The sequence below is a fragment of the Lineus longissimus genome, chromosome 7, assembly GCF_910592395.1.
Source record: "Lineus longissimus chromosome 7, tnLinLong1.2, whole genome shotgun sequence".
Lineage (NCBI taxonomy): Eukaryota > Metazoa > Nemertea > Pilidiophora > Heteronemertea > Lineidae > Lineus > Lineus longissimus.
The window spans coordinates 7,162,990-7,173,274 of record NC_088314.1 but is presented as its reverse complement, the minus strand read 5'-3'; the positions used below and the strand labels follow the sequence as shown (position 1 = coordinate 7,173,274).

Genomic DNA, 10,285 nt, shown 5'->3' with positions numbered 1-10,285 from the left:
TGATAGAACCCGAGATGAGGAACCGAACTCCCAACTGTGACAAGTTTGGGAAGTACAATTGCTCGTATAGCACAGGAACTAACTCATACGAGACATCATATACTCAAAAGGATGAAAACTAGTTATCTGAGGTTGCAAAGTCTTTGTTAAACGTTCCGAGCCCGTAAGGCATTTTTTCCCATCTCCTAATGATGGTTTACAATGATGAATTGGTCTTTTCATCAAAAATGAACTGCCTGACAATATGCTTCAAAACGAAAAAGTAAATTTCAAAGCCTTTGTTAAAATAATGTTCACCATCATCTGCGTTAGAACTAACAATAGCTTTGATGGCTTGAAATCCGAAAGCGTTGCTAGTTCTTTGTCGATTTCATTGTTAGTACTGCACCGCAAGGTCATGGTAGCGCGTTGTTTAAACAAAAGGCTAGGTTTGTGAAGTTCTAGTTGAAAACTTGAAAGTTTTACTTTTTATGTTATTTTTCAAAAGGGATGGTTCACATTTTGAAATGCTTCTGAATGAATGCCAAATCGATTAACGATATTAGAGTTGGGCTTGGGATTCTGATTCCGGCCAGGAAGTAATAGATTCTACCGGGATCATTTGTGGCTGATGAAACCCCGTAGTGAAAGGAGCGGATTATTACACCAGCCACTGCCTGAAATTTTGAATTTTCCACGAACGAAAATGTGTTTGAACTGAAACACTTTTTTAACTTCCATGAACTAGCAATAAAACTTAAAAGAACTATGAAACTTGCAATTTTGAATTTGAAATTTTGAATTTTCCACAAACGAAAATGTGTTTGAACTGAAACACTTTTTAAACTTCCACAAACTAGCAATAAAACTTAGAAAAGAACTATGAAACTTGCAAAGTTTTTTTCAAACAAGTTAAACCTCCGAAGACAGGATGGCCCACCTTTTATAACTACGTGTCGTGTTTTAAAGCGTAGACTGAAAAGAATAGAAGAAGACGTTGATGAGAATTGTGTGGGCCACTGATAGAAGCATTTCCCGAGAACGCAGATGACGGAGGAGTTTTCAGTTCGGTTATTTAGTCTCAGGTGGCAGGCGATGCCAAATGGTCGTGTAAGAGTTTGAAATGTCCGAGGATGACATGTCTGGGGAACAAAGGTCTCTATTATGCCCTTTAAATATCTGATGTATTGACGGTCATGGTCTCTATCATAACCCGTCAGATCACAATAGGGTCAGACACTTTTTTACAGGGGGACATGTCCGTCCGCTTCACCGGTGTGTTACTGCTTACGACATTGGATGAGCCAATTAAAAGCAAAACGGGGAACTTTGGACATAATTGACCCGTCCGACCCCCCCCCCCCCCCAAAAAAAAATCTTATGCGTTTTTTAATGTGATAATTTCAGTCGGTTAGCGGGGTGATTATGCTCTATGTGTGTCGTGCTGGTAGGCATTGCTAGAGAAAACCTGAATAAATAGAAAACACAACTGGGGTAGACGGGTAATAGAAATTTGCCAAAGCCATATCCGCCCAAGAAACACCGCGATTGTCTCTTCGTGTCCATTCGTTGAAGGAAACGCCAACATAAACCAAGCGTTGATGACGTTAACTGTGACCATACACTGATAACCCGAGATGAATTGCGACCGCTAACTAATGTAATGGGCGCTACTTAATTACATCTATAGGAACCAAGAACAAATGAATTACGGTGGTGTTGGATTCCTCCTCCGGGACGATTTCAACCACATTAGGGCGGGCTTTGCGTGACTGGATCACCTAATGCGACGTGGTTGTTAGAACTACTCCCGCAACGACAATATAATAATGATTCGGTGATGTAATGGATAAACCCGGATGTAGCCACACGATCACTCATCAGTGCATCGTATTTTAGATGTGACGTCTTCTGTAAAGTTTTGAAGGACCTATAAAATTGAACAAGCTGTACTGAGCTGAGAACGTGTTAAGATGTAATGTATTAAATACCCTCATAGTCACATAGCCAAAACTACTATGTTTTATTCCTAAACTATACGTTAAAGTACTTTGTAATTATGATAATTAAACCAATACATGAACTGTGTGTTTGATTATCATGACCCTCAACAAATGAATAAATTGTCCACTCTAAATCAAAAGGTATGGACGATAGTATCACATCGTCCGTATGTTGTTAGCAAATAATAGTTCATTCACTCATCGGTGATTTTCGTGCAGGCCCATTATATATTCTGGTAATGGCACTAATGGAATTTGATGTTTACATACATACTTTATGTACGTTACGCCAGTTGCATGGAGTTCATGACAAGTGTGTTATGCCCTTAAATTGAATTTCAGTAAAGTAGCTCAAACGAAACTAACCAGAAACGTAATTCGCAAAATCTTCATTCAATCGACTTTGCACTCACCGTCGAGACCGGATCGTTGCTTACAGGAGTTTAATTTGGCTTCATCGGTTAATTTCAGAGAACATGCAATTGAAGTAACATCTAAAAGACTTGATATTGATATGACGGTCTGCACATGCGCTGAAGCAGCGTCCTCCCATCCGTTACCTACCTCGTCCATCTTTGACAACTTTGCAAATCAACTGCGCCACGGTTTCGGACAGACATGATAAATAATATTATGAAGATTGACGGAACTAATAGAATCTAGAGATAGTAACATTTATCAGTAATGTGTCGTGGTTCGATATTATGTCGAGGTTTCAAACAAGAAACCGTTACCAATTGATGATAATTGGTTCGGCATCAGCAGTTGGTTTGCAAACTAGAATATCCCATCGCATTGTTATGAACTAGCGCTATACCGGATTAATCTGATTCGGTTTACGATGAGCATTCGAGAAGCCAACTTTAAGTGAAATATACAAAGTATGATTTGTCCGCACAAGGCATTCTGAGAACGCTCTACCATTGTCTACCGCACTATATAATTAAGTGACTATCCTTTTTCACACAATTTCCTTTTAATATACGTGTAATAGAACATACAGGTATTGCCTGAATGCCCAGCGGATAATAAAACATATACAGACTTATAACCATGAGTCTATAAACCGTTTCCGGAACTGTACCCACAGGGCCATTATCGAGCGATTAGATCATGACTCTGCTGCAATGAAAAAAACATAAGACGCCTATGGTATATTGTGATCCGTGCTGCTGAATGCTTACTCACGTGGGCATGTTGCCGAAGTGGACCCGACGACGCACGTCGCATAACCTTCTGTAACACATCCGAGTTGGCCTCCGTGTCGTTCTAAAAATACGATGTATACGTTTTTTTGAATTTTTACCATCCTTCGGTACCATCGTCTATAGCTATTTGCCTCATTCCCATATATAAAGCTGCATACATATATATTCAATTAGTAATAATGCTCAGGGAGGCATTGACTTGAAACAGATTGAGTCGTCGCCATAGACAGGATTCCATTTGAACCCATTCAGTGAAACAAATTAAATTATTAACGCAAACCGATCAATTGGCATTCATAGTCAAATTGATGATCAAATTCCATACAGTTAAGGAGGGGTGTATACTGGCTTTCTGTCTCCACTACATTTTTATGTTCTCCTCCCGAGAAGTCACATGTGATGTTATAATTAGTCATCAATGGAGCTGGAAAAGTTATAAATATGCATCAGTCTAGATTAATAAGCTACTTTGATTATCATGTTTGTCATAAATTCCACTTTCGTCCTGATACAAAATGTGAAGGTTTACAGTCACATCGGTAGGCTTAGGTATCTGTGCAAGTCAGGCAGTCTACTGCGTTTAAAAACTCTTCTTCGTCAACGAAGTTGTATTTGGCACCGAAATGATAGAAGCCGTTGTCGATGTAATCAATAGGAGAGAGTCCAGCTTTCAAGGATCTAAATGCTCCGCGCACGAAAGCTTCACCGATGACGCTTAGCTGAGAAATCAGCTCGTCGTCCGAGTAGAGGTTACGCGGAATGGCAAGCCTCAGTGCATCCAATGGTAGCTTGTATCGAAACACGATCTTGCCGGAGGGGAGCTCGGCCCTCCCACCGTACATGAGATGACCGAGGCCTGCGCCGCGTGTTCGGATTGTATGCATCATTATCACGTTCAGATACTCTGCAGGGCAGTTCGTCATCGGAACCATAGGCAGGACCTCATCTGCCGCGATGTAGAGGGCATGTCCGCCAGCCAGGATAGGAAACCCGGGGAATTTCTGCCGCATGTAACAGTTGACGCGACCGACCTGAGCAATGCGTTCACCAGTAATGGCTTCATCTACTGACGTGATAAGGCCAGTCATAACCTCAACCATGGATGCCCCAGTGAGGCCGGCGTACGAGTGATAACCATTGCCATAGTCCGCCGTTGTTTGCATCTTGATCAAGGCATCAAGTTTCTCCAGCTCTTTATCCTGAAGGAAGGGTGACGCCTTGTTGATGAGGATTGCCCCGCCCGAGTGAGCGTACATCTTTTTGAAACTCATGGTGGCACAATCCGCTAACGAGAGAATTTCTTGTACGATATCCTTGATGGTGCGGTCCTCATAGCCTGGCTCGAATGCTTTGATGAACAGAGCATTTTCAAAGATACGACAAGCATCCACCCAGATCAGTTTGTTCTGAGCGCGTGTTTTCTCCACTAAGAACTTGTAGTTCGCGAAAGAGACTGGCTGTCCACCTCCACCGTTGTCTGTCATCGTTATCAACACCATCTCGCTCGAGTCGAGCTCTCCAGTGAATAGCTTCTCGTCGATGTTACCGATGAAAACTGAGCTTGCCTCGTAATAGCGTTTTGGACAACATTGCGGTGTTAAGGCACTAACCTGGAGTCCAGCTGCTGTAATATGACCATAAGTCGTGTCAAACGGCCTGTTTGATAAAAGTTTGTCCGCTTTCTTCAGCAATCCTGATGCCAAAAACGCTTGCAAGAGCATTCTCTCTGCAGCCCTGCCTTGCAGAGTTGGATAGAAGTTGAACTGAGCACCAAAGCATGCTTTCAGGATAACATCAAGATGCCCTCGAGGCGTGGACTGAGCGTAGGAAAACATAAGGCCTTTGCTAGGCACAGCATCTCCGTAGACTTGAGCCAAATCCTCTTGTTCCTGCATCACTAGACCTGTACCAGAGTCCGACAGTAAGTCGAGAACGAATCTATCCGCTGGGATTGAAAACGGGTTGCACTCAACCTGACAAATCGTCGTCACGGGGAAAAATTCCCGAATTAGTTTAACTGGTTTGGACACTGACAGGCTCACTCCAGTAACTTCGTGCGTAACGTAGTTGGCGAATTTCCGTTGACTTGAGAAGAACTTACGTACATGGTCCAGATTCTCTTTGCTGCTGTTCTCTGCATGACTCTGGAGCCTGGATAGGAAGAGCCCCTCCATCGATGTTGCTACGAGCTGTCCTTCGCTTTTCTTGAACATTTTCCCATTCATCTCCTGTGGTCAATCAACAACAGAATCTGTGTGGTCGATCGTCGATCCGTCTTTAGAACTATTTGCGATATAGAATTCATGCTATTATAACGATCTGCCAAAATATATCATATCAGTGCATCTTGAGGTCAATGAGTGCGGATGTCATAAATCATTGAGTACAATACCCAACGGTATACGGTACAAAAAGCAACGGAAAAAAACAACGGAAAAAAAGCCCGGTAAAAAAGACAACAGGTAAAAAAGGCAACGGTAAAAAAGGCAACGGAAAAAAAGACAACAGGTAAAAAAGCAACGGTAAAAAAGACAACGGGTAAAAAAAGCAACGGAAAGAAAGACAACCATCTAGGTAAAAAAGACAACACACCTGAAATATGAAAAAGGTAGAAAAAATTATTCAAGGAAAGCGACAGTGCATTCTGTTATCCCAAACCAGCAGTAACAAATCAATGAAGAAGGAAACAAAATTCTTCAGGAAAATTTTGAAAAGAATGACTTTTTCGAAATTTCCACTTCAGAATTGGAGAAATTCGGTGAAAAAGGCTACTATTCACTTTTCAACAACTGTTTTCCACTAGCACCAGGTATAAACATCTAGTACATATATATCGTCAATGATTTGTCTAAGCAGGGGAAAATGCACTGTTGCCATGGTAACCAATGTCAATTTTTAAAATGATGAAAAGATGTGATTTTTTTTGGTAAAAGTTATTTTATTGCAATCAACCGGACAACATGTGGAACAATTAAATCTTTATGGTTGATAACGTCATGTTTTCCGCCTAAAGATGAGCAGCGTTATATTCTTTGATGGTTTGTCTTAGGCGCTGTCCAAAGAGTTTATTGTCTTTGTCCTTGATTAAATGCCGGTGACTTGAAGGATAAGCCTTTATTAAAATGTTTGTTACATTTGTTACATAACACGCTGATATTGACATGATAGAATCAGACAGTGGTAACAAAATGATCATGAATTTGATTCAATTATGATGACCATCCCCAGTAGTTATGTAATGTATGTAATGGACAGACAAAAGGCTAGAGTTGGGTAGGGCTATCAAAAAAACTTTAAACTGGCCCTTTACTCCTGAGGCAAGGGCTTGAATTATCCATTTTTTTATATCAAAATTGGTTACCATGGCAGCAGTCCATTAAATTCTCTCAAATTCCAAAATAATGAAGACACATGTTCATTTGACCTATATACGTGCTGCCAGCAGGAGCGAACGGTTAAAAAGTGAACATTACCCGAATTTCTCAAATATTGGAGTGGAAATTTCGAAAAAGTCAATTTAAAAAAAAATTACTCAACCGATGTTTTGCTTTCTTCACTAACTTGTTACTGATGGTTTGGGATAGCAGAATGCACTGTCGCTTTCCTCGAAGAATTTGTTCGACGTTTTTCATGTTTCAGGTAGAGCTGAAAGGGTGGATGTCGTCCTGGGTGCCGACAAATGGTACCCAGGTTCTAGATCGACTGGACAATAAGCACCCTAGGTGCCATTACACTAGACAAACAGCACCCAGCTTCTTTTTGCCTGGCTTACGGATCTTAGGGACGAGGACGTTTCTTGTAATCTCGTTTATCTCGCGCCGTGGTACTTGCGGCATTAGCAGTGCGCGAAATAAAAAGAACAGATAAACAGAAAAAACGCGTCATTTGGGATCGACAGGTCTAAACCGTTAAGGGCAAGTAAACGTCGTGTAACACCAGAATCCTTAAATAACTAATAGAAAAAATCTGGTAAACTAGTCCATTTTGGTCAATTTATAGAGAGCAGTTTATAAAAGCTTGCGAGCCTTTATAGGCTTTCTAATAATTCAGCAAATGACTGCAATAAATGTTTCGATAATGGCAAGTTACCAGTATTCACACTCATCTGACACCAATTTAAAAATCGTTTAAAACTGCTTGGAATGATGTTTAATAATGATAATGATGTATTGAATTACTCAATTGCCGGCCTTGATATTAGTAATATTAAGGTCATTATATTGTCCTGGGGTCAGGGTAAGCAAGGTGACCTAGAGCAATTTCAATGACCTCTTTGCACTTCCACCGCACATATATGCAGAAGGTACGATTCGTGTAAGATTGATCATTGCTTCGGATTCCTTATTTTGTGTCTTAAATAGCCAACGTGATCTATACTTCTGAAATTCTATGCATAAAAGGCATCTGTTCATTCTCAGTTGTCGTGAGAATTTAATATCCTCAGTGGACATCTCCTATTATATTATAGCCTAGTTTCGATGGTCAGACTATCCCGCGCTATTTTTAGGGATGACCAGAGGTTCACCAAGTGCATGCCCCGTGTTATCGGTCAATCATGTGTATGGTGACTTGTGCCGCTAGGCGTAACGGGAAAATAATCTTGATACATGCAGCATCCTGAACCTCGTGGTATTATACTCACAGTAGAACTTGATAAGTTGCAAAAACCTTTGTGGTCAAGATGAACATGCAGTTGCATGTAGCCTTTGTATTGTCTTCGGCCCTAATATCATTGAGTGGGGAAATGGACAGCAGTATCAGAAATGGCGATTGTCATAGTCCAGGGAAGTAGAAAATCTCGTGACAGAAAATAATAATTACTCATCTGGCGATTTCGCGATTTCTCATCTCGCGGTTTATAATAAGCCAAGTACATGTATTGTAAACTGGAACAGGTGAGAAGAATGTCCTGTCAAACTGGCCTGGTGGTACATGTACCTTTTGTCTGGTACTCTCCTATACCCCAATGCTGCGATTTGTCCGACAATTCCGGGACCAACTTCATCTGCTGGTATCCCTACGAGGCATATTTCATGAAATTCTGTCGCCAACCTACTGTAAACCATTAAACCTCCAGGCATTATTTCCCGTTCGGCCAGACCTTCGTTTCTGCTTTGTCACAGGAATGAAATATGCATCGATCCGAAGTTAATCAAAGTATTGAGCCTTGGTTTGCTTCCATGATCATTCCCTTTGAATAGATAACCCAGTGCATGATCCGATAACAACTCCTGATCGTATTCAAATTGAATTGATTTTGTTTATTCACACATCTCGATGCCCTTGGTGAGATTGTTTGATACGGATTCTGTATCAAAAAGGGATTGCTACATGCAGCGATAAAGCTTCGCACCGTTACCTTAAACAAGTCAATTCAGTGTCCAGGGTCCTCTACATACAGTGCGCCGTTGGAACAACCTTCGCTCGCCGTCTGGCGTTGAGCCCTTTAATCTCAAATAACGCAAGAACTGAGCTCCTGAGAGTAATGAAAGTTTCGATATGCTGTCTGCAGAAAGTTTTGAAGTGTATTGTCATCTAGATATTCTTGACAGCAAAAACAGACTGCACGGTTACTCTAACAAGTTCAGAAATAAAGTTTACTGATTAAACGGGAAACCATGCACTGAAGGGAACGTCCGCCCATTCATTTAATGCTTGCCATACCTCCCGCGATGACAGCATCCATTTGAATGAAGAAAGGGATCTAGAATAAACAGCTGAAAAATTTCAGAGCCCGGCATCAGAGTTCAAAGTGATTATTTGATTGATCGCGTTAAGAGCATCGTCGTCAATTGCGTATTTGGGCCGCAATTAAACACCGGGGCTTACCCTCGTAAAGTCGTGGTATCATTGTTAGCCCTTTTATATTTAATGTCGATGCGAGTATTAAAGATGGAGAGAACCTTCCATATCAAAGAAGTTCATCAAAAAAGGATAAATTCAGGCACGTGTAAGTTGGAAACACAACTACAATGAAATAGTTACCAGATAAAAGGTATTGCGTTACAAAATACCGGATAATCCCTTTGAATCTGCCTTGAATGGATTTACCTTCCGTTACTGACGCCTTCTGGCAATCCTGTTTCATTCTTGATATCCAAAGCTGGTCGGGTGACACGGAGAACTAGTTGGAACTATTGTAAGTCTTCTGGCGGAATTGCCTCCAGAGATGATACTGCGACCACTTTGATAAATAAATGCCTCGGTAATAAGAATCTCCCTTCAGACATGTGCACTTCTTGCGTAGGACGGATCTGAGAATGCTGCGGAGTTTGGGGCCTGGGAATGCTTGTTATTAAAACTGTTCAATCGGATTTTGATCCGTATCTAATACAGGTGTTGGTGGGGGAAATTGAGATTGTTGACGTGGAAAACGCAAAAAGTGGTATTTTGTTTTGCCGCTAAAATTTCATTTTTTAAAAACTTTATATTTACAGTAATTACAAGTAGCAGCATAACCCTCGCCAGAAGCAGCCCGACAAACAAATTTGATCACCGCAGGCATTATGCCATGATAAAGCAATTTGACTGTCGTGGCAAGCAGATATCATGTTAATTCCGTACGTGAAGAAAGCCCCAGGAAGGAATTCAACAGGGAAAAAAGAGATCTTCTTTAAAGACAGCGGAAGAGACCTGGGATTGGCGCGGACGCGAGTTACCTGACACCGTGATGATAGCGGAAGACATTTTAATATCTCGGTATAGGACGAGCGTTTCGAAATTTGAAGTTGCCCTTGGCGAAAATGCGGTAATTGAAGCAGCATAATATACATTGTTGAATCCTTACTAAACACTCCTTTAGTAATACATGTAGTATGTAAAAATATTTGCCAAATTGGTAACATTATGTGAAGCCAAAGGTTTTCAAATTTGCTCATTTTCATTTTGCGGTAGACTGCAAATGTAACTGTGGCCAAAATGTTAATGGTCAATATATGGCTTACAAATTTAGTTTTTTGGCAAGTTTGACCGCGTGTTGACAAATCGCCAAAATGAATAACGGGTTCACAAACATTACTCAGTCAACGGATCGCAACTAAGGTGAAATGTATCGGCGGCTTTTGCTATGAGATACTTTCTGTACAACCGCGCCAC

At 41.0% G+C, this 10,285-nt stretch overlaps 1 protein-coding gene across 1 annotated transcript; it reads right to left on the bottom strand.

Moving 5' to 3' along the window:
- Positions 1-3,735: 3,735 nt before the first annotated feature.
- On the bottom strand, positions 3,736-5,415 carry LOC135490949 (tryptophanase-like). The gene has a single exon (XM_064776534.1). It carries the CDS (start codon positions 5,413-5,415, stop codon positions 3,736-3,738), a length of 1,680 nt encoding a protein of 559 aa, XP_064632604.1.
- Between the last annotated feature and the right edge of the window lie 4,870 nt (positions 5,416-10,285).

Excerpts from the sequence above, each read along its gene's own strand:
- LOC135490949 (XM_064776534.1), bottom strand. The coding sequence starts at position 5,415 with ATGAATGGGAAAATGTTCAAGAAAAGCGAAGGACAGCTCGTAGCAACA.